This window comes from Oncorhynchus keta, chromosome 18 (assembly GCF_023373465.1).
Source record: "Oncorhynchus keta strain PuntledgeMale-10-30-2019 chromosome 18, Oket_V2, whole genome shotgun sequence".
NCBI classification, from domain to species: Eukaryota; Metazoa; Chordata; class Actinopteri; order Salmoniformes; family Salmonidae; genus Oncorhynchus; species Oncorhynchus keta.
Genome location: NC_068438.1, coordinates 24,968,681 through 24,995,625, shown reverse-complemented (window position 1 = coordinate 24,995,625; position 26,945 = coordinate 24,968,681). Strand labels below are relative to the sequence as shown.

Here is a 26,945-nt window from a genome sequence, read left to right as displayed (position 1 = left end):
GATGTGGCACAAATTGGAAGTCAATGTGAAATAAATAAGTGTTTGCCATCTTAGATAAATTAAGGTTTGTTTTAGACTGTTCAGAGGCCAAAGGCAAAGATGAAATGACAGGTGGAACAATCATATTGGTTTGTCTTTCCTTCCAGAGACATCCCTAGCGGCTTCCGGATTGATAACATTCTGACAAAGATGGTGGCTAAATGAAGACATCTAACTCAGGCCGTTTAACTTAGAATAAAATGTCCCAGTTCCGGTGTGCTTAAGGGGGTGGCTCTCAATGCGATAGCAGCTGTGTCTTATCGGTTTAGTTCACTGACTGTATATGAACAAAAACGATTAGGGAGTTGGATGTCTTGCTTCCTCTTCCGTCTCAGATTTTGATCCGTTTCCGCCGCCATTGCAGGTTTGGACTGAGATCAGTGTTTAAGACACTGCTATCCATCCATTCCGGCAGTGGAGAAAACGCATAAACATCCGGCGGCTACGCTTGACATAATATTTTGGAAAATATTTCCAATAACAGGTTGCTTGGACGTAAATATTCACTGTCTGACTACGACTTACGAATCAGTGAGCGAGGAGGTCGTAGCTAGCACGGTGCTAACCTAGCCAGCTAGCTTTTTAGCTAGAATTCCAGGACTCCGTAGAAGCAAAGGAAATCCGCAATGGCTCAAATACTACCTATTCGCTTCCAGGAGCACCTGCAGGTATGAAAACAATATAGCGAAATACTAGTCGTGGCGAGGGCTCGTAACTATCGCACTAAACCCCTCCAGAGCTTTATCGGTTGCTTGACGATTTTCGCTAACTGTTAGCTAGCGAAGCTAACTGTAGCTGGCAGTCCAACACCCGCAGCGAAATGAATGACCTCTCCTCCCCGTTGCCATATTATGCTAGCTAGCGAAAAGACTTGCACAGTGACAGTAAACGTTAACTTTCTGTGGTTGCCATCAAACGTAACGTTAACTGCTTTTATATGATGGCTGCTATTTTGATTTTAATTGGCCTGCTAACTCAAACATATGTCATGTTAAGTAATGGATAACTACTTAACTAGATAGATACGTTTCTGTTTGACAGTCCATTCAATAACAGCCAGATAGATACATTTAGCTATTTCTGCTAGTGTTGACACTGATCTTAGATTACCCCTACCTTGACATTCAAGTGAGGCAGTTGTTCAGTAAACTAAAATGGTTTAATCCACAGACAGATGTTCTATGGTTAAAACAACATGGCTTTCTACAATGCCTAGCTAGTTAGTATTATTTATTTTGATGTAGTTGCTATATCTATGGCCATAGGATGATAAAAGGGTAATGGGTTTGAGTCAGTACAAATGAATAGCTACAGTACAAATTATCATCAACATAAAATCTTAATCTCTGCAATGATCATTAACCTGTGCATGAGCCTTAAGGTCGGTTAGCCCACTGAACTAAAGTGTTGGCATTAGTTCCAGGACAGGAGCCAACACGTTTTCGGGTCTCAGACAAGATCACTCACTAATCATGCAAGCGTAGTTCACTGAATCACCTCTGCTACACAGTCACACTAGCAATTGTTTTTTAAAATCAACATCTTTCTAACAATGTAATTCCATTTCCTTTAGCTCCAGAACCTGGGGATCAACCCAGCTAACATTGGATTCAGCACCCTGACGATGGAGTCTGACAAGTTCATCTGTATAAGAGAGAAGGTGGGCGAGCAGGCACAGGTTGTCATCATTGATATGGCCGACCCCAACACTCCAATCCGTAGGCCCATCTCTGCAGATAGCGCCATCATGAATCCTGCTAGCAAAGTTATTGCCCTCAAAGGTAAGGACTTCCACTGAGCCTGACTTGTTTCCTTTGACTGAACTAATATGTACAGAGGCTGTGTTTTTAACAACTTAATTCACCCAAACTAAGTGGTTAACTTCAACTTTCACTGCTGTAGGCCTTCATTTTCCTATGTGTTGCTGTCCTAATATTAAAGGGAGTTTGTGTATGTACGATTTTGTTTGTCAGCAAGTTAATAATCTAGGCCTGTCACATTCTGCTTCACCTGTTAATGACCATATACAGGCCTGTCCATTTATTTTTTGTAAAACTGCTTGTGAGTTGCAATTTGTAGTCTAAAATTGAAACAATTGAACCCCGTTTGTACACTGATAAAATTGTCATACTATCATGAATGCTTTTTCTATTTTTGCTTGTTTTTGCTCTTTTCGTTTCTTAATGCTTTCTTATATGTTTGCAGACGGTGAGTTGGATTTTATATATCATGAGTTGTGGAAGTTGTAATCATGTTTGCACTGTGTTGGAATGTCTGCCCAGTACTGTTTATGTTCTGTTTACATAGGAAAGAGTGCTTCCATTTTACTTTTGAACACAAGGGGATTGATTTTTTTTTTAAAACAGGAGGCTATAGGGTAAATGGCAAACAGAATAGGGATGTTCAAGGGAGTTCATCAAGACCTCTAGGTTTGAGGAAAAAAGGGTTAAAGTAAAAACATCTGAGAATACCTTCTGCACCTTTTATATTGCACACTGTCTCAATTGCGTAAGAGGTCAAGGCTAATGTACAGACTGAGCCAGTGAAACATTCCTCTGAAGCAAGATCCTTGTGATAACTTTTGATAATGTATTATTCATTCCCCTATTATGACTATATCCAGTTTGAGAGCTGGTCTTGGACTATAGGCCAAAATAGGCATGATTTTTGTCAGTGCATCCTGGGCTGCAGTGTAAGAACCTTGCATTCAGAGACAAAGTGTATTGCAGATTAGACTTCAAGAAAATCAGATAGGCAATGCAACATTTCAATACTAGACTATTGTAGCCAAATTAATTTGTATTTGTGTTGATTGATTAATATTGATTTGGCACTATGTATTCTATTTTAAGCGTTCACTTGTCAGACAAGATACTTTTGGTCATTAGTGTATGTGGACACCTGCTCGTCGAACATCTTATTAAAAAATAATGGGCATTCATTTGGAGTTGGTCCCCCCTTTGCTGCTATAACAGCCTCTACTCTTCTGGGAAGGCTTTCCGCTAGATGTTGGAACATTGTTGCAGGGACTTCAGCCACGAGCATTAGTGAGGTCGTACACTGATGTTGGGTGATTAGGCCTGGCTCACAGGACTTCGGCGTTCCAATTCATCCCAAAGGTGTTAGATGGAGTTGAGTTCAGGGCTCTGTGCAGGCCAGTCAAGTTATTCTACACCGATTTCGACAAACCATTTCTGTATGGACTTTGATTTGTGCACGAGGGCGTTGTCATGCTGAAACAGGAAAAGGCCTTCCCCACACTGTTGCCGCGAAGTTGGAAGCACAGAATCGTATAAAATGACTTGCGCTGTAGCATTAAGATTTCCCTTCCCTGGAACTAAGGGGCCTAGCCCAAACCATGAAAACAGCCCCAGACCATTATTCCTCCTCCACCAAACTTTACAGTTGGCAGTATGCATTGGGGCAGGTAGCATTCTCCTGGCATCAGCCAAAACCAAATTCATCTGTCGGACTACCAGATGGTAAGGCGTGATTCATCACTCCAGAGAACCCATTTCCACTGCTCCAGAGTCCAATGGCGGCAAGCTTTACACCACTCCAACATAATATTTTCATTGCGCATGGTGCTCTTAGGCTTGTGTGCGGCTGCTCGGCCATGGACACCCATTTCATGATGCTCCCAACGAACAGTTATTGTGCTGACGTTGCTTTCAGAGGCATTTTGGAACTCCGTAGGTAGTGTTGTGGCCGAGAATAGATTTTTACATTCTACCTGTTTCAGCACTCTGCGGTCCTTTTCTGTGCGCTTGTGTGGCCTACCACTTCATGGCTGAGCCATTTTTGCTCATAGACGTTTCCATTTCATGATAACAGCACTTACAGTTGACCGGGGCCGCTATAGCAGGGCAGAAATTTTACGAACTGACTTGTTGGAAAGGCGGCATCCTATGATGGTGCCACGTTGAAAGTCACTGAACTCTAAAGTAAGGCCATTCTACTGCCAATATTTGTCTACGGAGATTGCATGTCTGTGTGCTCAATTTTATATACCTGTCAGCAACGGGTGTGGCTGAAATGGCCAAATCCACTAATTGAAGGGATGTCTACATACTTTTGTGTGTACAGTACCAGTCAAAAGTTTGGACACCTTGTTCCAGGGTTTTCCCTTATTTTCACTATTTTCTACATTGTAGAATAATTGTGGAGACATCAAAACAATGTAATTGCACATGGAATCATGTAGTAAACAAAAAAGTGTTAAACAAATCAAAATATATTTGAGATTCTTCAAAGTAGTCACCCTTTGCCTTGATGACAGCTTTGCACACTCTTGGCATTCTCTCAACCAGCTTCATGGGGTAGTCTCCTGGATTGCATTTCAATTAACAGGTATGCCTTAATGCATGTTGGGACACAGTATGGGTGGTATACAGAAGATTGTAAAATACCAATTCCATATTATGGCAAGAACAGCTCAAATACGCAAAGACGTGATGGTCAGTCAATCCGGAAAATGTCAAGAACTGAAAGTTTGTTCAAGTGCTGTCGTGAAAACCGTTAAGCGATATGATGAAACTGGCTCTCATGAGGACCACCATAGGAAAGGAAGACCCAGACTTAACTCTGCTGCAGAGGATAAGTTCATTAGACTTACCAACCTCAGAAATCGGCAATTAACTACACTTCAGATTGTAGCCCAAATAAATGCTTCAGACTTGATGTATCAGATACATCTCAACATCAACTGTTCATATGAGATTGCATGAATCAGGCCTTCATGGTCAATTTGCTGCAAAGAATTCACTACTAAAGGACACCAATAAAAATACTTTCTTGGGCCAAGGAACACAAGCAATGGACATTAGACAGGTGGAAATCTGTCCTTTTGGTATGAGGAGTTAAAATGTGAGATTTTTGGTTCCAACCCCCGTGTCTTTGTGAGATGCAGAGTAGGTGAATGGATGATCTCTGCATGTGTGGTTCCCACCGTGAAGCATGAAGGAGGAGGTGTGGTGGTGCTTTGCTGGTGACACTGATTGTGATTGACTTATTTAGAATTCAAGGTATACTTAACCAGCATGGCTATCACAGCATTTGGCAGCGACATGCCATCCACTAAGCGCAAACCAGATGGGGACTATCATTTGTTTTTCAACAGGACATTGACCCAAAATGCACCTCCAGGCTGTGGAAGGGCTATTTGACCAAGAAGGGGTGTAATGGAGTGCTGCATCAGATTACCAGGACTCCACAATCCCCTGGCCTCAAACCAATTGAACTGATTTTGGGATGAGTTGGACTGCAGAGTGAAGGAAAGGCAGCAAACAAGTGCTCAGCATATGTGGGAACTCCTTCAAGACTGTTAGAAAAGCATTCCAGGGGTCTACCTCATGAAGCTGATTGAGAGTACAAAGCTGTCATCAAGGCAAAGGGTGGCTAACACTTTTTTTGGTTACTACATGATTCCATATGTGTTATTTCATAGTTTTGATGTCTTCACTATTCTACAATGTAGAAAATAAGAAAAACCCTTGAATGAGTAGGTGTGACCAGACTTTTGAAATAGTACTGTGTATATACAGTGGCAAGAGAAAGTATGTGAACCGTTTGGAATTACCTGGATTTCTGCATAAATTGGTCATAGATGAAGATTAGATGAAATTTTAAGTCACAACAATGGACAAATAGTCTACTTAAACTAATAACACACAAATAATGATACGTTTTTGTCTTTATTTAAGACACTATGTAAACATTCACAGTGCAGGGTGGGGAAAGTATGTGAACCCTTGGATTTAGTAACTGGTTGATCCTCCTTTGTCAGCAATAACCTCAACCAAACGTTTTCTGTAGTTGTGGATCAGACCTGCACAACGGTTAGGAGGAATTTTGGACCATTGCTCTTTACAAAACTATTTAAGTTCAGCAATATTCTTGGGATGTCTGGTGTGAACCGCTCTCGAGGTCATGCAACAGCATCTCTGTCCGGTTGAGGTCAGGACTCTGACTGGGCCACCCCAGAAGGCGTATTTTCTTCTGTTGAAGCCATTTTGTTGTTGATTTACTTCTGTGATTTGGGTCGTTGTCATGTTGCATCACCCAACTTCTGTTGAGCTTCAATTGGCGGACAGGCCTAACGATCTCTTGCAAAATGTCTTGATAAACATGGGAGTTCATTTTTCTGTCGACTATAGCAAGCTGTGCAGGCCCTGAGGTAGCAAAGCAGCCCTAAACCATTAAGCTCCCTCCCCCATATTTCACAGTTGGGATGAGGTTTTGATATTGGTGTGATGTGCCTTTTTTTTTTTTCACGCATAGTGTTGTGTGTTCCTTCCTTCCAAACAGCTCAACTTTAGTTTCATCAGTCCACATAATATTTTGCCAGTAGTGCTGTGGAACATTCAGGTGCTCTTTTGCGAACTTCAGATGTGCAGCAATGGTTTTCTTTGGACAGCAGTTGCTTCTTCCATGGTGTGAACACCTTTCTTGTTTAGTGTTTTACATACTGTAGACTCGTCAACAGATGTGTTCGCATGTTCCAGAGATTTTTTAAAGTCTTTAGCTGACACTCCAGGACTCTTCTTAACCTCATTGAGCATTCTGTGCTGTGCTCTTGCAGTCATCTTTGCAGGACGGCCACTCCTAGGGAGACTAGCAACAGTACTGAATTTTCTCTATTTATAGACAATTTGTCTTACCGTGGACTGATGAACATCAAGGCTTTTAGAGATACTTTGTAACCTTTCCAGCTTCATTCCAGTCAAACATGCTTAATCTTGGGTCTTCTGAGATCTATTTTGTTCGAGGCATGGTTCACATCAGGCAATGTTTCTTGTGAATAGCAAACTCAACCTTTTTGAGTTTTTTTTAAGTCCAGGGCAGCTCTATCCAACATCTCCAATCTCGTCTCATTGACTGGACTCCACATTAGCTGACTCCTGACTCCAATTAGGTTTTGGAGAAGTCATCAGCCTAGGGAATTCACATACTTTATCCAACCTACACTGAATGTTTAAATGATGTATTCAATATAGACAAGAAGGATACAATAATTTGTGTGTTATTAGTTTAAGCACACTGTCTATTGTTGTGACTTAGAGGAACAGATCACTTTAAAAAAAAACAATTTATGTAGAATTCCAGGTAATTCCAAAGGGTTCAGATGCAAAAAAAAAAAAACAATTGTATAATGTAAGTGATCAATGTGTCATTTCTCTTTGCATTAGATGGGCTAGTTTTATTTTTTTTAAATGTAGCTCTGATTTGTAGTCCAGGTGTATAGCATTACACAACAGGAAATGTAGGCCTATAGACTTTTGAGTGGTGAAATTTGTTAACAATAGCAGGTTCATCATAGGCTACAGACACAGGAAATGAATGAATAGGAAACCCTTTCCTTGCTCCAATAATAAGCCAGTGATTGGAAAGCCTGAAATGGAATGGTTGTCAGTCAGTGCATCCAAAGACACTTCTCGTACATCATCGCATCAGTTTGTGTTTTGTGGTCTTGCGTTAATCAGCATTCAGGCCCAATCCCAAACTTTTTAATTCATCTCAGGATGAGCATACTGTGGTTAGGAATCCTGTAGAGCTGCTCTAACTCCTGGAAGTTCACCTATGACTAGGCACATACAATAGTAGGACTTTTTAACAGTAATTAATGGAAGACCTTATACAGTTCCATCAAAGTATTCATACCCCTTGACCTATTCCACATTTTGTATTTACAGCCTGAATTCAAAATGTATTAAAATAAATCTTAACCATCTACACGCAATACCCCATAATGGCAGTGAAAACATGTTTTTAGAAATGCTTGCAAATTTTATTGAAAATAAATACAAGTATTCACACCCCTTTGCTATAACACTCTAAATTGAGCTCAGGTGCATCCAATTTCTTTTGATCATCCTTGATATCACTACAACTCTATTGTAGTTCACCTTTTGGACAATTCAATTGGTTTGACATGATTTAGAAAAACTCACCTTTCAATATAAGGTCCCACAGTTAACAGTGCATGTCAAAGCAGAAACTATACTGTTGTCGTGTCTTTGGCATCATTAAACTGAAGATTAATCTTTATCAAATGACTCTCTGTAATTATTGTTACGTGATTAAACTGATTAATCATGTAACTGTAAATAACTATTACGTCGGGGCACCAAGGAAAATATTCAGATTACAAAGTTATAATTTTCCTAAACTTTTCAGATATTTTCATATCTGATCAATAGTCTTCTGATTAATTATTTATTTTACCTCATGTTAGTCTCATTCCAAACGTCGTAAATGGTTGGTTATCTGCACGAACCCAGTCTTCACTGAGTCATCCATACATCGTCTTAGTAAATAAATGGTTTAACTAAGTCATTCACAGAAATGCATAAACAAACATTAGATAGTTACAAGGAAATGATAACAGAGTTTCCCTAGTGGGATAACCGGCATCGGCGGCTTGGTGGACAAAAGGGAAGTTGGGGTCGTCTGAGATGACAACACACAGTTGATAATTATAACAATTGAAATGCTAATCCTTTGCACATGAATGCTCACTCATTCGGGAACAATTGCAATCAATATATATATTTACGCTCAGTGTGTCGTCGGGTCTCTGTTGAGAAGTTTGTTTCTGTTGGAGAGTGTCCGTCCTCTCTCTGTCGTGGTTAGAATGGATAGTTCAGAGTGACATTCATGTCGTTATAGAATAGATGTTTCGGCGGTTGTCGGTCTTCGCGTTCAATGATACCGAATTCTTAGCTGCAGACTAGTAATTCATATCAAAGACTTGTTCTTATTCTGTCGGTATCGTTAGTCTAAGAGTTTAACCACATGTTATGGTTAAAAGATGAACAGCGTTATGGTAATGTGGCTGTATTGGCTCCCGTGAGTTTCACAAAATTGTACCAAACGGACCAGTTCGTAGCTGTATTTTTCACCGATCTGTTATACCTTCTCCAGAACATAAATGTTGTTCGGACCTCAAGTTCTGTGCCGTGGAAGAAATTCCTTTGTTCTCTATGAAAATCCACTCTTTCTCTACTGTGGCAATGAGGAGATAATCTCCTCTAGGAATTTACGACCTCTCTGACCACAGCAACCTGGGTGTAGAAGACAGGGAGAGGGGGATGGGGCTTGCTGTACCCAAAGAGGGCAACGTCATGACAATGTGAAGTCCAAGGATTTGTCCTTAGATCTCCACAATAGAGTTGTGATGAGGCATATGTCTGGGGAAGGGTATTAAACAATCGTGCAAGAAGGACCTTGGTCAGGGAGGTGGTCTAGAACCCAGTGACTACTGACGGAACTATAGAGTTCCTTGACTGAGATGGGAGAAGCTGCCAGAAGGACAACCGTGTCTACAGCACTTCACCAATATTGGCTTTATTGGAGAGTGGCCAGACGGAAGCCACTCCTGAGAAACGCACATTACCGCACATCTGGAGTTCGCAAAAAGGCACGTGAAAGTCTAAGAGCAAAAGATTTCTTTGGTCTAATGACAAATGTAAATCTTTGGTCTGAATGCAGAGAGCTATGTCTGGAGAACCAGGCACAGCTCATCACCCTTCTAACACCATCCCTACATGAGGCGTGGTGGGAGCAGCATGCTATGGCGATGCTTTTCAGCGGCAGGGACTGTGAGACTGGTAAGGATGGAGGGAGCAATGAATGGAGTCAAATACAGGCAAATCCTTGATGAGAATCTGCTTCAGAATGCAAATGACCTTAGACTGGAGACAAGATTTATGTTACAACAGGACAATGACCCTAAGCATTCAACCAAAGCACCGCTGGAATGGCATCAGAACAAGAATGTGAATGTTCTTGAGTAGCCCAGCTAAAACCCAGACTTGAATCCCATTGGAAAGGCTTGAAGATTGCTGTTCACTACTGCTCCCCATCGAACTTAACAGTGCTTGCACATATCCAAGACATTGATTGCACATATCCAAGACAACTCAAAGCTGTAATCACTGCCAAAGGTTCTTCTACAAATTGACTCGGGTGTGAATACTTGTGTAAAATGCATATTTCTGTATGTCATTTTAAATAAATTAGCAACATTTCAAAATATCCTGTTTTGCCTTTGTCATTATGGAGTATTGTGTGTAGATGGGTGAGAAATCTAACACCATTTTCAATTCAGGTTGTAACACAACAAAATGTGGAATAAGTCAAGAAGTGTAAACTTTCTGAAGAAACTGGTTTGTAAAAGATCAGTTCACCCAGTCACTAGTGGTTGCTGTTTATTAGCCTCATGTGGATTGGTGATGTCTTACCTTTTTTTTGTATAGTCTTTTCCTTCCTGAATGCAGATCTTACCACGTTATTGGTTGCCCGTCGTTGTGGTCTTGCTTTCTGCATTGCAAGTGCTGTTTTGTTTGGTCATTTGGTGGCACTCGCACCAAACCATGACTACCACTATTTCTAAATCAAGTGAAATTTGGTATTACAGTATTTTCATTTCCCCTCTAGTCTGTTTGTGTGTGGTGAATAGTAGTTTACATTAGTTCGTGGATATACAGTGATAGCTCATCATATTGCTAATCCTTTTAATGTGTGAATTTTCAGCTGCAAAAACCCTCCAGATCTTCAATATTGAGATGAAGAGCAAGATGAAGGCTCACACCATGACTGATGACGTCACTTTCTGGAAGTGGATCTCCCTCAACACTGTAGCACTGGTCACAGACAACGCCGTCTACCATTGGAGCATGGAGGGAGACTCCCAGCCAGTCAAAGTCTTTGACAGACACTCCAGCCTAGCAGGCTGTCAAATCATCAACTACCGCACTGACGCCAAACAGAAATGGCTGCTTCTCATTGGGATTTCAGCACAGGTACTGAAATAGAGGGAATTAGATTGGATTTATGGTTGACGCTAGCTGTATTCTACTGAAGTGACTTGTGTTTTTTTTATGAGTTTGTCATAGAAGTTAATCCGTGTGAGTGTCAACACTAATGTACAGCAATACACTGACCTGATAGATGCTAATAACATGCTTTTTGGCTGTTTTGAAGCTTGCACAGCATTATGAAGTGTTCTGCCCTGATACGGCTTAATGTACCTCTTGGAAAATACTGCTGTCGCACAAGCTCTTGTACAGTATGTGTATTCCTTCATTTTAGCAAAACCGTGTGGTGGGAGCCATGCAGCTGTACTCTGTGGACAGGAAGGTGTCCCAGCCCATTGAGGGCCACGCCGCCGGCTTCGCCCAGTTCAAAATGGAGGGTAATACAGAGGAATCCACACTGTTCTGCTTCGCTGTCCGAGGGCAAGCTGGAGGAAAGGTAGGAATCTCCAGCTTGGACATGGAGTACTCAGGGAGGGCTGGAATGGAATGGAAAAAGAAAAATGAGCAAATAAGACTGGGAGATGTCTCATTGTTTTTTTTCCTCTGAATGTGTTTTTGCTTTCCTAGTTACACATAATTGAAGTGGGAACCCCACCAACAGGCAATCAGCCGTTTCCAAAGAAGGCAGTGGACGTGTTCTTCCCTCCTGAGGCCCAGAATGACTTCCCTGTAGCCATGCAGGTACTGGAACCACTTCACAGACAAGAACTCAAACCTGTTCCATACAGTCATGCAGGCCCTCTGCATTAATACCTGTTATCCTACAGCTTCTGAAGCCTTGTGTCCCTGCTCTCTGTCCTCTAGATCAGCTCTAAGCAAGATGTTGTCTTTCTTATCACCAAATATGGCTACATCCACCTGTATGACCTGGAGACTGGCACCTGTATCTACATGAACCGGATCAGCGGGGAGACCATCTTTGTTACAGCCCCACATGAACCAACCGCTGGCATCATTGGAGTCAACAGGAAAGGACAGGTATGTCTCCACTGGTAAATGGGAGTGTTTTAGTCCTTTTATCAGGAGTAACCAGATGCCAGTGGGCTGATCAATGAGTTTCCTGTCCAAAACACAGTCATTAAATATTCAGGAGGATGGAAAGCTGATCCATGTCTGTAGAGCCTACTGCTCCAGGTCTCCTCCTCAGAATTCACAAACACTGTATACTGTACCTGTGTGATGATGGCTGAGAGTCCCATATATGTGACAGTGGAAAAACAGGGTGTGTTTGTGTGGAAGTGTGCTTTTATAAATACAAATAAAAGGTATTATTTTTAACCTTTTTATTTAACTAGGCAAGTCAGTTAAGAACAAATTATTATTTTCAATGACGGCCTAGAAACAGTGTGTTAACTGCCTTGTTCAGGGGCAGAATGACAGATTCTTACCTTGTCAGCTAGGGGATTCGATCTAGCAACCTTTCGATTACTAGTCTAACGCGCTAACCACTAGGCTACATGCCGCCCCAAATTGACGTGTGTGTGTCTGTCACTTGGTGACCTTGGCTGAGGGAAGCCTTGTTTAATACTGATCTAACGGCACCTCCAGCAGAGAGCAGCATGTGAAACACAGTTGGAGATCCTGTCAGGCCAGGCGTCCTAATCTCCTTAAAGCTCCTGGCTCTCTAACCCTCCAGTCTGCTGCTCCTTTATATCTTAATGTAACACACACACAGACATCATCATGGAGCAGTGTGTTTCTGTATAGTTAATTCACAAATGCTATTCTCTAGTCTAGCAACATTCTTTTTACACGTTCAATTAAATTCTGAAGAAATATGTGAGTTTAACAAAGGAATTATATACCAGTTTTGTTAAATTTGTCAGTACATATAAACTAATGTAATAGTACACATATTTTCATGTCTGTATAGTAGTGGACTCTCTAACCCTGTCTGTGTGTTAATGTGTTTGTCCAGGTGTTGTCAGTGTGTGTGGAGGAGGAGAACATCATCCCCTACATCACCAACGTGCTCCAGAACCCAGACCTAGCCCTGCGCATGGCTGTACGCAACAATCTGGCTGGGGCCGAGGAGCTGTTCGCCAGAAAGTTCAATACCCTGTTCGCTGCAGGGAACTACTCTGAGGCTGCCAAGGTGGCCGCAAACGCTCCCAAGGTACTGCCAATGCACCAAAACGCACAAACTATTAAAATCATGATCTGGTAAATGTTTTTTGAATGATATTTCAGCTGCCTTGTGTATAATAAGGTTTCTACTACTACAGTCTTCTATCATGTGCACATTTTTTGAAAGTCAAAACGCTCCTTTCCCCCTCCTCCCCAGGGTATCCTGCGTACCCCGGACACCATCCGTAAGTTCCAGAGTGTGCCGGCCCAGCCGGGCCAGACCTCTCCACTGCTGCAGTACTTTGGCATCCTGCTGGACCAGGGCCAGCTCAACAAGTTTGAGTCTCTGGAGCTGTGCAGGCCCGTCCTACAGCAGGGACGCAAGCAGCTGCTGGAGAAATGGCTCAAAGAGGACAAGGCAAGGAAACCATAGTTATCATAATAAACTTAGACTATAGTTGTCGCTTACTGTTGAGTTTGGATGTTCAACATTGAGCTTAACAGTTTTATTTTCCAATTATGTATTGCTCAACATATAGCACTGGGCTGTTCAAATATCCCTATAACTATTGGGCTGGCTAGGACTTTATTCGCGACAGTGTTGGTTAGGGATTTATGAAAATTGCATGTGTTTTTTTAATAGCTGGAGTGTTCAGAGGAGCTGGGGGACCTGGTGAAATCAGTGGACCCCACTCTGGCTCTCAGTGTCTACCTCAGGGCCAACGTGCCCAACAAGGTCATTCAGTGCTTCGCTGAGACCGGACAGTTCCAGAAAATTGTCCTCTATGCCAAAAAGGTTAGTTGTGGTGTTTCTATCTTTCTAAGTCCTTACCAATATAACATTTGACTTGACACAAAATGGAATTCTTTAATATGGTCAATTAGATTGTATTCCGTTTTTAACTAACGGATGCGTTTTCCGTATTTCCCTTCTAGGTGGGCTACACTCCAGACTGGATGTTCCTGCTCAGGAATGTGATGAGGATCAGTCCAGAACAAGGCCTGCAGTTCTCCCAGATGCTGGTGCAGGATGAGGAGCCCCTGGCCGACATCACACAGGTCAGACGGCTAAACGTCTTCACCACCTCAACCATTCATTTATCGTCCTATTTCCCTTACATATACATTTTCTGAAGGAAAAAAACCTTGTTCAGTGCTGCGCTGTGAGGTGCTATATACAGTAACATGATTGATGTGTGGTAGCTGATGTATTGTCTGTTTCCCTGTTCAGATCGTTGACGTGTTTATGGAGTATAACCTGATCCAGCAGTGTACCTCTTTCCTCCTGGATGCCCTGAAGAATAACAGGCCTGCTGAGGGGCCTCTGCAGACACGCCTGCTGGAGATGAACCTGGTCCATGCCCCACAGGTACACACACATCACACCCCATTCCACACAGACCCAACACTTACACAGCAATTGTATGCATGTTTTTTATTTTAGTGCCACACTCTTATTTGCTTCTCTTCCACTGACTCGTGATGTCATGGATTTTAAATTCATGTATGATGTTTTTTTTCTGCTTCAGGTGGCTGATGCCATCCTGGGCAACCAGATGTTCACCCACTACGACCGTGCCCACGTTGCCCAGCTGTGTGAGAAGGCTGGCCTGCTGCAGAGGGCTCTGGAGCATTACACCGACCTGTACGATATCAAACGGGCTGTGGTGCACACACACCTGCTCAACCCTGAGGTATAGGACACTATCTAACACAACCACACACTGCATGGAATAGAATGTCTTGGTGAACAAGTGTGTACTTGCTGTGTTTTGCTCTTAATTAATAAAGCTTTATTGACTAATGTGTGCATTCTGGTATTTTTCCTGTCTGTGCACTGACTCTGTGTATTGACTCTGTCCTGCAGTGGCTGGTGAACTTCTTTGGCTCCCTGTCAGTGGAGGACTCTTTGGAGTGTCTTCGGGCCATGCTGTCGGCCAACATCCGTCAGAACCTGCAGATCTGTGTCCAGGTGGCCTCTAAGTACCACGAGCAGCTCTCCACCAACTCCCTCACTGAGCTCTTTGAGTCCTTCAAGAGCTTCGAAGGTAAACAGACCATACACCTGACGCAAACCACCTAGTCTTGTCCTCACCTGCATGGAACATGGTCATGACTGTCTCAACAACCACATAGTTGTTCATCCTACCTCTCTATCTATGGGGACTAAGTTCTCTCTATTCATTCCAGGTCTGTTCTACTTCCTGGGTTCCATCGTTAACTTCAGCCAGGACCCAGAGGTCCACTTCAAGTACATCCAGGCAGCCTGTAAGACGGGACAGATCAAAGAGGTGGAGAGGATCTGCAGAGAGAGCAACTGCTACGACCCCGAACGAGTCAAGAACTTCCTCAAGGTAAGGAAGAGAAGTAGGCATACTATAGTATGACACCACAGCTTACTTCAGTCTTTATTTTGTTAATTACCCTGAAAGCCAAGTCTAACTGTTAGTTTGATTATGTGAGCTGATATCAATATTTCCTCTCTTCACAGGAAGCTAAGCTGACTGATCAGCTCCCCCTGATCATTGTGTGTGACCGCTTTGACTTTGTCCACGACCTGGTCCTCTACCTGTACCGCAACACCCTGCAGAAATACATTGAGATCTATGTGCAGAAGGTACATAAACTGATATTAATCTGCCTAACAGCTTTTTGTTTGTATACACACACACCATTGTACGATATGTGAATAAGAAAAATGTGTTTGTCAGGTGAACCCCAGCCGTCTGCCGGTGGTGATTGGAGGGCTGCTGGATGTGGACTGTGCTGAGGATGTGATTAAGAACCTGATCCTGGTGGTGAAAGGACAGTTCTCCACTGATGAACTAGTGGCTGAGGTGGAGAAGAGGAACAGGTAAGGACTGTGGGGATCGGGAGAGGGACGTCTCAGCCCAGACTGGCTTTATGCTGTAGTGCATTTAATTGTGACATTACTTCTGAAAGAGAAAGTAGGATGAAGGGGTGCTGTTTGACCCACTTACAAGTGTAAATATATCTAGTTTATGAGCACCTGAAACTTGAAGATGTGTATTTTTTTGGCTCCAGACTGAAGCTGCTTCTGCCTTGGCTGGAGGCCCGTATCCATGAGGGCTGTGAGGAGCCAGCTACCCACAATGCCCTGGCCAAGATCTACATTGACAGCAACAACAACCCAGAGCGCTTCCTGCGTGAGAACACCTTCTACGACAGCCGCGTGGTGGGCAAGTACTGTGAGAAGAGGGACCCCCACCTGGCCTGCGTGGCCTACGAGAGAGGACAGTGTGACCAGGAGCTCATTAATGTGAGTGGGGAAATAAGAATTACATTTTTACTTGACTAATACATTGAAATGTTAATTTTACACTGTTTGCGTATGTTTTCCCTCAAAAACTGATCATCTTACATTTCCTATACAGGTGTGCAATGAGAACTCTCTGTTCAAGAGTCTGTCTCGCTACCTGGTTCGCCGTAAAGACCCTGAGCTGTGGGCCAGCGTGCTGCTGGAGAGTAACCCGTTTAGAAGACCCCTCATCGACCAGGTATGGACCTGTTCCTGCCTGTTTGAAATGCAAACCTCATCCTCACTAAAACCATGGGCCAAAATGTTCTGTGATGTCCCACCAAAACGTTGCTTATATTTCGCACAATGGTTAAATTGTTATTTGTGACTGGTTTGGCTAGAAGTTTGCAGAATGGTGACTATTCTCTCCATTCTGGAATGACGTTTGTTGTCTTTCATTCAGGTTGTTCAGACGGCCCTGTCTGAGACACAGGACCCAGAGGAGGTGTCCGTCACAGTCAAGGCCTTCATGACTGCAGACCTCCCCAACGAACTCATTGAGCTGCTGGAGAAGATCGTTCTGGATAACTCTGTCTTCAGTGAACACAGGTACTAGGGCTACTGAAGCTCTGCTACCTGTGCTCACTGGCAGACTGAGCTGTCCATTGTGTGTCTGCTCTTTCAATATCAGGCTTGTTTGTAACTTTAAACTTGTTGTTTTAGTTTGTCATGCTGAGCAGAGTTCATCTGTGTTTTTATTCAGAAACCTGCAGAACTTGCTGATCCTGACAGCCATCAAGGCAGACCGTACCCGTGTGATGGAGTACATCAACCGCCTAGACAACTACGATGCCCCCGACATCGCGAACATCGCCATCAGCAACGAGCTCTTCGAGGAGGCCTTCGCCATCTTCAGGAAGTTTGACGTCAACACCTCTGCCGTGCAGGTCAGTGGTTGAGTCTTTTTGCTCTGGCAAATGGACCATTGACCAAAATGTTGCTTGTTTAATTCCCGTTGTGGGCAATGCTACTGTTCTGTCTGAATTCTATGGATTAAGAGGTGAACTTGACAAAAGTAATTTCTGTGTGTTTTTAGGTTCTGATTGAGCACATTGGGAACCTGGACCGGGCCTACGAATTTGCTGAGCGCTGCAACGAGCCTCCAGTGTGGAGTCAGCTGGCCAAGGCTCAGCTGCAGAAGGGTCTGGTGAAGGAGGCAATCGACTCCTACATCAAGGCTGATGACCCCTCTGCCTACATGGAGGTGGGCCAGGCTGCAGCCCAGAGTGGTAAGAGACAAAGAAAATTATCCACGTATTGTCCAGCATACAACCAACATTAGGGTTTTTCAATGTACGCTTGCTATTGGAGGGGAAGGTATTCACCTGCATCCAATTTGGGGGAAAAGTAGTCTGGCTATCAGTCTCTAACATTCCACTCCTTGTGTCATATGCTAAAGAGACTGGACTTCCTACAATCTCAAAGTTGCAGAATCCAGGCCAGAAGAAAAGGGTTTGGTGAAGTAAATATAAATGTTCCTCTACTAATCTTCAGGTAACTGGGAGGACCTGGTGAAGTTCCTTCAGATGGCCCGTAAGAAGTCCCGTGAGTCCTACGTGGAGACAGAGCTCATCTTCGCCCTGGCCAAGACCAACCGCCTGGCTGAATTGGAGGAGTTCATCAATGGACCCAACAACGCCCACATCCAACAGGTACGCTCTGAACACAAAATACCCATACTGGCGCATACACACACCGGCATACCCCCACACACGTTTACCTGACACATCCTTCTCCGTCACTGCTGACCAGTATCATACCTTTTTTCTTATGAAGTATTTCTCTATTCCAGGTGGGTGACAGGTGTTATGATGAGAGGATGTATGATGCGGCCAAGCTGCTCTACAACAACGTGTCCAACTTCGGGCGGCTAGCGTCCACCTTGGTCCACCTGGGAGAGTACCAGGCTGCCGTGGATGGAGCCCGCAAAGCCAACAGCACCCGCACCTGGAAAGAGGTGTGCTTTGCCTGTGTGGATGGAAATGAGTTCCGCCTGGCACAGATGTGTGGCCTGCATATTGTTGTCCATGCTGATGAACTGGAGGAGCTCATCAACTACTACCAGGTAAGGCCCATTTGGTTCAATTACTACCAATATTCACTCTCATAGCAATTGCCTTATCCTGGCCAGAGTTAAAGAAAATAATTTACCATACCATAGCATGTGATAAATGTGTTTTTAATGGTCCTGTGTTGATTGAAGATGCCATGGTTGTGTTTGTCTCTAGGACCGTGCTTACTTTGAGGAGCTGATCACCATGCTGGAGGCAGCCCTGGGTCTGGAGCGTGCTCACATGGGCATGTTCACCGAGCTGGCCATCCTCTACTCCAAGTTCAAACCCCAGAAGATGAGGGAGCACCTGGAGCTCTTCTGGTCCAGAGTCAACATTCCAAAGGTAAGAGGGGGGAAGAAAGCTACGAGATGGATGTCTATATGCAAGCGGATTGAAATGATCTGCAAAGTCTTTATATTTTGATATTTGTTCATATGTTATTTAAATGCAGCAATGTGTGATTTAGTGATTCATATCTTTGTGTGCTGTTTTTGGGGTGGGTGACGATAATGTTAATGTGTGTCTTCAGGTCCTGAGGGCTGCAGAGCAGGCCCACCTGTGGGCAGAGCTGGTCTTCCTCTATGACAAGTATGAGGAGTTTGACAACGCCATCCTCACCATGATGAGCCACCCCTCAGACGCCTGGAAGGAGGGACAGTTCAAAGACATTGTCACCAAGGTAACTGACTGCAACAACACACAAGCTCAGCATGTCATGTTTTAGATTTGCAAACATTTCGTATTGGTTGTTGTCATGATGTATTCCTTGGTCATTGTATGAGGCCAAGTATTTGTCACTGACTAGAAATCCACATCCTGCAGCTGAAATGTATGAGGCTTGTGATTCCAGGTGGCCAATGTGGAGTTATACTACAAGGCTATCCAGTTCTACCTGGAGTTCAAACCATTGTTACTGAACGACCTGCTCATAGTGCTGTCACCACGACTCGACCACACCCGCGCAGTCAACTTCTTCATGAAGGTACTAGGATGCTACTCTGTCCATACTTGATAGCTTCTTGTATGGCAATCTTTGGCATTCAGAACGACCTGCTTGACTGTTCGCTGACTGGACTTTTTTCTCTGTCCACCTCCAGACCAAGCAGCTGTCACTGGTCAAGCCGTACCTGCGGTCAGTGCAGAACCACAACAACAAGGGTGTCAACGAAGCACTTAACAACCTCTTCATCACAGAGGAAGACTATGCGGTACTAAGATCTTTTAACATAAGCTTAGTTTTTCATACTTTGGCGAGAAGAATCTGTGAAAACACTGAAATTACCATTGTGAAAAGAGAAAGTTCCTTTGTTGAAAAAAAAGTCTGCATTAATTTTCTGTCATGCAGAAATGACTTTCTCTCTTATTGTTACACCTCTGTCCTGTCCAGGCCCTGCGTGCCTCCATTGATGCCTACGACAACTTTGACAACATCACCCTGGCCCAGGGCCTGGAGAAGCATGAGCTGATTGAGTTCAGGAGGATCGCTGCCTACCTCTTCAAAGGCAACAACCGCTGGAAGCAGAGCGTGGAACTCTGCAAGAAGGACAAACTCTACAAGGTCCAGCTTCTCCTTAACTTTATTTCAAATACTAATATTTAGTCTAAAAACCAGTGATTATCAGCTCACACGGATACCCATGCGCTGCTGTTGTTTTTGTCAAATGTATGGATCATAACATTGCTTTTTGACGTCAATGTCTGAATTCTTTCCCTGTGTCTCCCTTGTTTTGATGTGTATGTCTGTGGTGTTTTGTGTGTAGGACGCCATGCAGTATGCATCTGAGTCGAAAGACCTGGAGCTGGCTGAGGAGTTGTTGGCCTGGTTCCTGGAGGAGGACAAGAAGGAGTGCTTTGCCGCCTGCCTCTTCACCTGCTACGACCTGCTGAGGCCTGACGTGGTGCTGGAGACGGCCTGGCGGCACAACATCATGGACTTCTCCATGCCCTACTTCATCCAGGTCATGAGGGAGTACCTCTCCAAGGTGGGTTAGGTTGCCCACGCCTTGGATGGCAGTTCACCCCATAGGGTATTTTATATAGAGTGTGGTAAGTGTTTTTTTTGCTTAGGTTATCAGTGTCTACAGTGAAAAGTAGGTTACTATTAACATGGTGAGGCAATTCGTTGTCAGGTGATGTTTTTAATGTACCAATTTACCTTTTTGAGGAGGTCACCTTTTAGGATCTTGTAAACAACCACAACTTCAGCCGACCACATCCTCATCCTGTTCCGTTTCTCTGTCATGTTACCGGTAATCATGTCTTCCGTTTTGATTTGGGTTTTCATCTCTGCTACTTTTCCATACAAATGTTAACGTCAGGAGATTCATACTGCTTAGTATTTTTCCGTGCCACATATATATATTTGTCAAATGGCAAGAAATAACAGAAATCACTTCTTGTGGTAGAACATAATGGTATTATTGGCTATAGTCTGCTGGGATCCAGGACAAACAGGAAGAAATAGACTGCTATGTAGACCAATTGAACACAATTATGCATGGTGTATGATTACTGTAATGATATTTTAAAAACAGGTCTGCTGATATAAAATATCCAACTTAAAAGTACCACATTTGTATCAAAAGTGGCTTATTTCCATCTCTCACTGATAGTTTTTTTTTTTCTCTCTGATTCCACGTTTGTTCTCTCTGTTGGGAGAGAGTTGGTTTTGTTTTTCTTCTTAAGTTGCCTCTCTGAATTCCCTTTCAGGTTGATGCGATTAAGGAAAAGGTGAAAGTCCAATCAATTTCCAGTCATTCTTTTTGACCCTCTGTAGTCTGTAGTTTGGAGGAGTGAAACTAGAGGAAACTGCATGAGTCTGTACCCTCCCCATGTCACTGCTGCTTCTGACTCCACACCTTGACTAGACCCAGAATGGTCTGGAGTGGGGCTCTCCCACCCTGCCTCTGGGGAGCTGCTGGGCATGCTGGGGTTTGGAATGGCTCTATTAGCTATTGTTCTTTGTTCCAGGATTGAATCAGTGACTGACCAATCAGGATTCAGGAACTCATTCACCCCAGCAACATCCAAACAGAGGGATGTTTAGTTCCGTTCCATTGAGGCTGCCCACATAAACCAGCAAACTCAGTAACTGTCCAGGAGCAGGAAAGGAGAGCTCTACTCTGGATAACCTACTGTAGTCAGACAATACTCTCCCTTAGACCTGTAGATACTAATGAAAAACTACCACTGTCTGTAATATCACTGGTCTGCTGTTGGCTTGAGGCTTGTGATAATCTCTACCACTTGCCATTTAGTGGTCAACCTTGGTAGAGTACTGGGGTTTGATTTGTACTGAAATGAATGCTGAAACAGCCCTGGGACCACATTGAATGTGGTTTGACCAGAGCTTAGGGCCAACATTGTTCAATTTTGTCCTTTTATAGTGAAGTAATGTAGCCTCGTATTTGGGCTATGCACAGCTGGAGACGGCTGCAAAGTGGGAGAATAGAACACATTGTGTATGGAAATGTTGATCCTTTGAGTACCCTTTTATGTAACGGTTTACGGAATTAACTCTCAAAGTAAAAAATGCCTAGTTGTAAATATCCTCAACAAATTGTGACATGTATGGAGATCTTTTTTGCATTTTATTATAATTGTGTTCCTTTTATTTGTTATATTAGTTGTACTGTAGTGTCTTTGCTACTCCAGAACTGTAAAGTGTGGTCTGTTCAATGACAAGTGGGGTACTGTGTGTACATAGTGTGTAGAACGCGTGTAACATACTTACATTGTATTCAGGGCAAGCATGCGTTTCCCCCGCCCATAGCATTAGCAGCATTTTTGGACAGGCTTGGAGACATTGTTGTTGGCTGTGCCTGCTTCTGGACGCCTTGACTGGCCGTACAAACCATCCCGCCATCCTCTCACTCCCTCCACTGTGGCTCTCTGCCTTTCTCATGCACTCTTCTAAACAGAGAAATGACCTAACTGCTGCTTCGGCATGTCTCTTTCCCATTCAATGAACCTACAGCCTGTTTACCTGCATCTTAAAACAATGTACTGACTATTTTGGCCGAAGGCAAGTATGTAGAGAACTGAACCCTACGTTGTGATCTGACAGGAGATAAGTATATTCATAGATGACTTATGGTTTTGTTGAAGTGCTCTTGTGAATTTTCAGGATGCATAGGTTGTGTATGTCTCTCATATTCAAGATGCTGCTTGCTTGAACCTGTGAATTGTCAGTCTTGCCTTTTCTTTTACAATTCCTGCTCTAAGCTGCTTAACTAATCAAGCAGACCAACATGATAAAGATTTCCCTTATTTGCTGGTTATTGATCATTTTAGTATAAATATAATCTTTCCATTTAGAACTTTTTATTATTATTGAGGTTTCCAGTTGATTCATTGAATCTGTTTGTTCAACTTCATTGTAGGGAAAGTTTCTTGTTGGTGTTAGCATTGTGATAGTGCTTGTAATCCCTGGTAGTTATTTTTCTGTGATGTTGGCCCATATTAGAGCTGTTGAAATGGGTTTGGTTCTCTACATACTGTCCAAACACATGGAAATAGATGCATCTGGTGGCTGGATGGTGGGACCATCTTTATTTATTTGTATTTACAGTGCCTTTGGAAAGTATTCAGACCCCTTGACATTTTCCACATTTTGTTAGGATTCAGCCTTATCCTAAAATGTATTAAATAGCTTCTCCCCCATTAATCTATACACAATACCCGGTAATAACAAAGCAAAAACAGGATTTCTTACATTTTTGTTAATTTATTTTTATTTATTTAATACATTTTAGAATAAAGTTGTAACGTAACAACGTGGAAAAAGTCTAGGGGTCTGAATACTTTCCTAAGGCACTGTGTGTATGTATACAGTACCAGTCAAAAGTTTCGAAAGCTACTCATTCAAGGGGTTTTCTTTATTTCTACTATTTTCTACTTTGTATAATAGTAGTGAAAACATCAATTATGAAATAACACACATGGAATCTTGTAGTAACCAAAAAAGTGTTAAACAAATCTAAATATATTTGAGATTCTTCAAAGTTGACACCCTTTGCCTTGATGGCAGCTTAGCATTCTCTCAGCTTTTGCTTCATGAGGTAGTCACCTGGAATGCATTTCAATTAAGATGTGCCATGTTAAAATTGTATTTGTGCAATTTCTTTCCTTAATGCGTTTTAATGTTGTAACATGGTGGGGGGGTATAGCCTTATTTGATAAAAGACCAAGTCCATATTATGGCAAGAACAGCTCAAATAAGCAAACCAAAATGACAGTCCATCACTACTTTAAGACATGAAGATCAGTCAATCTGGAAGATTTCTAGAACTTTGAAGTTTCTTCAAGTGCAGTCGCAAAAGCCATCAAGCGCTATGCTGAAACTGCCTCTCACGAGGGCCGCCACAGGAATGGAAGACCCAGAGTTACCTCTGCTGCGGAGGATAAGTTATTTAGAGTTACCTGCACCTCAGATTGCAGCCCAAATAAATGCTTCAACTGTTCAGAGGAAACTGCATGAATCAGGCCTTCATAGTCAAATTGCTGCAAAGAAACCACTACTAAAGGACACCAGTAAGAAGACTTGCTTGGGCCAAGAAACACGAGCAATGGACATTAGACCGGTGGAAATCTGTCCTTTTAGTCTGGAATCCAAATTTGAGATTTTTGGTTCCAACTGCCGTCTTTGTGAGACGCAGAGTAGGTGAACGGATGATCTCCACATGTGTGGGTCCCACTGTGAAGCATGGAGGAGGAGGTGTGATGGTGCTTTGCTGTCTGTGATTTATTTAGAATTCAAGGTACTCTTAACCAGCATGGCTACCACAGCATTCTACAGTGATACACCATCCCATCTGGTTTGCGCTTAGCAGATTTATAATTTGTTTTTCAACAGGACAATGACCCAAAACACACCTCCAGGCTGTGGTAAGGGCTATTTGACCAAGGAGAGTGATGGTGCTGCATTAGACCTTTTTTTTTATTTTACCTTTATTTAACCAGGCAAGTCAGTTAAGAACAAATTCTTATTTTCAATGACGGCCTAGGAACAGTGGGTTAACTGCCTGTTCAGGGGCAGAAGGACAGATTTGTACCTTGTCAGCTCGGGGGTTTGAACTCGCAACCTTCTGGTTACTAGTCCAACGCTCTAACCACTAGGCTACCCTGCCGCCGACCTGGCATCCACAATCACCTGACCTCAACCCAATTGACATGGTTTGGGATGAGTTGGACTGCAGAGTGAAGGAAAAGCAGCCAACAAGTGCTCAGCATATGTGGGAGCTCCTTCAAGACTGTTTGAAAATCATTCCAGGTGAAGCTGGGTGAGAGAATGCCAAGAGTGTGCAAAGCCGTCATCAAGGCAAAGGGTGGCTACTTTGAAGAATATAAAATATATTTAGATTTAACTCTTGTTTTGGTTACTACATGATATGTGTGTTATTTCATAGTTTTAATTTCTTAACTATTATTCTACAATATAGTAAAAATAAAGAAAAACCTTTAAATGAATAGGTGTCAACTTTTAAGTGGTATATATATTAATTAGTGTTCTGTTTATGCTTAGCTGTGTGTATCTAATCTGAAATTAGACTCCTTTACAACCCTAATGCTGGGCTGTCGTGGTCAAGCTTGGTAGCTAGTATCGCCAGTAGCCACTAGTAACCGTGCCTGACTAAAAAACCTTCCCACACACCGTAGCATGGCCGGCCTCTTGCGGCCTGTTTTTTTTGTAAAATCTTGACTTTATTCATCTCTGCCTGTCAGGAATGGTCCCATCGGCCAGCCAGTGAAATAACCCAGAGGTCAGTTATATTGGCATCTCATTAGAGCTCCCCTTGCTGGTTGTGTCTGTGGTTAACATGCTCACCTCTCTCCATGCCTCTCAGGTCGACAAGCTTGACGCCTCAGAGTCCCTGAGGAAACAGGAGGAGCAGAACACAGAGTCCCAGCCCATTGTTTATGGTACGGTGGCCTGACCTCTACATAACCCTGCCGCTCTATTGGTTGAATATGTTAAAGGAGGTCTATAATGCTTTGAAGTAGTAGCACCTGGGCAGTGTTAACCCTTTGGAGTTTGTTTGTATATTAGTAGTCTTGTCACGAAGCTCATGCTAGTGTCCTGTGTTTGTGTTGCAGGCACGCCCCAGCTCATGCTCACTTCAGGCCCTGGTCAGGCTGTGCCACCCCAGCCTGGCTATGGAGGCTACGGCTACCCAGCAGCACCCACCGGCTACGGCCAACCTCCCCAGCCTGGCTTTGGCTATGGCATGTGAACGCCCACCACCCCTGACCCCTTAGTCACCTGTTTGTCTCTCCTTGTGTTCTTCACCAGCTTACCATGCTCACAATAGGGGATACAAACAACAAGAACCTGCGCTCTTTTAAATTATTTGTATTATGTTCTCCTTTAAACTGCAATGGACTTTTATTTGTATTGTTTTGAACAGAAATTTGACCACATTTTTATTTCTTCACATTCCATATTTGACTACTTAACACTTACTAGAATGATGATTTTTGTGTTAATTTTTTTTTTTATGGGGTTATGTATGTAAGTGGACTTGACAAAGAAGCAATTAACTTTTTTTGAAGTAGTTTGGAGAAGCATCTAATTTGCACTCTGTCGTGAGAAGAAACTAATATAGAAACTCTTCATTTTGATGTACTGAACGTGTGAACAGCTTACATTGTCTATTCGTCTGTCTGTATAATGCATTTCATTATTGTATATTCTGAAAAAAGGTTACATATAATATTTGAACATATATTGCCACTTCAACACTAAGTAACAATAGTATATTCTGCACAGGCGTGTAGCTTTGAGTTTGAAATGCGTACGGACGTGTGTGTGATCTAAATAAGAATTTTAATCCCCCTTGTTCTATACTGGCTCTCCAGTCAACCCCAATAGATGTTAGTCCTCCTTTGTTGGCTCCATGTGTTTAATCTAGGTGACCTTCTGTTGTGCTGTGTACAGTGCTTGTGTGAGACTGTGTATGTGCAGGGGGATCGAAGGCTGACTCTTCAGACCTGTACGTTTGTATTTAGTCACCACCCTCCTTGTGCTGAGGTCTGTGTATGCCAGGTGTTGTGGTGTTCTAGGTCACCATATTTTTGTGTGTACAGAAGAACGATCGTTTAAAAATAGAAAACTTTAAAAAAGTGGAGATCTTGCTCGTCGTCCTCCACGGCCCTGTCCCGTTTGGTTCGGTCAGTGCGATTGGCTCTGAGAACAAATGGAGGAATTGGAGGACAGGGCTGTTCTCCTTTGGTGTCCTAATGTCAACTTGTTTAGATCAGTAACACTCCTGTAGGTTATGTATTTCAATGGTTATTATGAAGAATTAGTTCAGTACTACAGCATACAGTTCTTTGTCAAGAATGGTCTGAAATAAAAGCCTGTATTTACCTTGATGTATTCCCAAAGTGCTTTGAGCTGTGTGTGTAACGTATCATCCTAATCTCTGAACATTCCTATTAACAATAAAACATTTTCATAAAGACCATGCTGGAAGAGAAATATAAAAGACTAAAGTCTATCCTGTAGATAGAATATTGGTCCCTGTATGACGAAGTTGTTAGGCACAGTCAAATTATTTTATCCTACAAAGAAAACATGTCATAACAGAATTGACGTTTTCACATAATCACAGTCTATATAAGCAATCCATTAGTATTTTTCCTTCAGTC

At 42.8% G+C, this 26,945-nt stretch overlaps 1 protein-coding gene across 3 annotated transcripts; it reads left to right on the top strand.

The window, feature by feature from the left end:
• The first annotated feature begins 197 nt into the window (after nucleotides 1-197).
• LOC118397508 (clathrin heavy chain 1-like) lies at nucleotides 198-26,669 on the top strand. 3 transcript variants are annotated; one of them, XM_052467746.1, is made up of 33 exons: nucleotides 198-707; nucleotides 1,613-1,820; nucleotides 10,573-10,841; nucleotides 11,131-11,292; nucleotides 11,424-11,537; nucleotides 11,661-11,834; nucleotides 12,775-12,972; nucleotides 13,141-13,341; nucleotides 13,567-13,719; nucleotides 13,860-13,982; nucleotides 14,155-14,292; nucleotides 14,453-14,617; nucleotides 14,791-14,971; nucleotides 15,114-15,277; nucleotides 15,415-15,540; nucleotides 15,635-15,777; nucleotides 15,969-16,203; nucleotides 16,319-16,441; nucleotides 16,646-16,791; nucleotides 16,946-17,129; nucleotides 17,279-17,471; nucleotides 17,737-17,894; nucleotides 18,035-18,307; nucleotides 18,471-18,638; nucleotides 18,826-18,975; nucleotides 19,147-19,278; nucleotides 19,394-19,504; nucleotides 19,684-19,854; nucleotides 20,057-20,278; nucleotides 21,006-21,026; nucleotides 25,020-25,057; nucleotides 25,142-25,217; nucleotides 25,392-25,541. In XM_052467746.1, the coding sequence occupies exons 1-32, from the start codon at nucleotides 666-668 to the stop codon at nucleotides 25,170-25,172; spliced, it is 4,917 nt and encodes a 1,638-aa protein (XP_052323706.1). In that variant the 5' UTR covers nucleotides 198-665; the 3' UTR covers nucleotides 25,173-25,217; nucleotides 25,392-25,541. The 3 variants fall into 3 exon arrangements, with proteins under 3 accessions (XP_052323706.1, XP_052323707.1, XP_035648247.1); XM_052467747.1 differs by lacking the exon at nucleotides 21,006-21,026 and having other exon boundaries at nucleotides 199-707; XM_035792354.2 differs by lacking the exons at nucleotides 21,006-21,026; nucleotides 25,020-25,057 and having other exon boundaries at nucleotides 202-707; nucleotides 25,392-26,669.
• The last annotated feature ends 276 nt before the right edge of the window (nucleotides 26,670-26,945 follow it).

Coding starts and splice junctions, on each gene's coding strand:
- LOC118397508 (XM_035792354.2), top strand. CDS start 666: ATGGCTCAAATACTACCTATTCGCTTCCAGGAGCACCTGCAG. Junction 15,278..15,414: donor GAGTCAAGAACTTCCTCAAG/GTAAGGAAGAGA, acceptor CTCTCTTCACAG/GAAGCTAAGCTGACTGATCA. Junction 25,218..25,391: donor GTCCCAGCCCATTGTTTATG/GTACGGTGGCCT, acceptor TTTGTGTTGCAG/GCACGCCCCAGCTCATGCTC.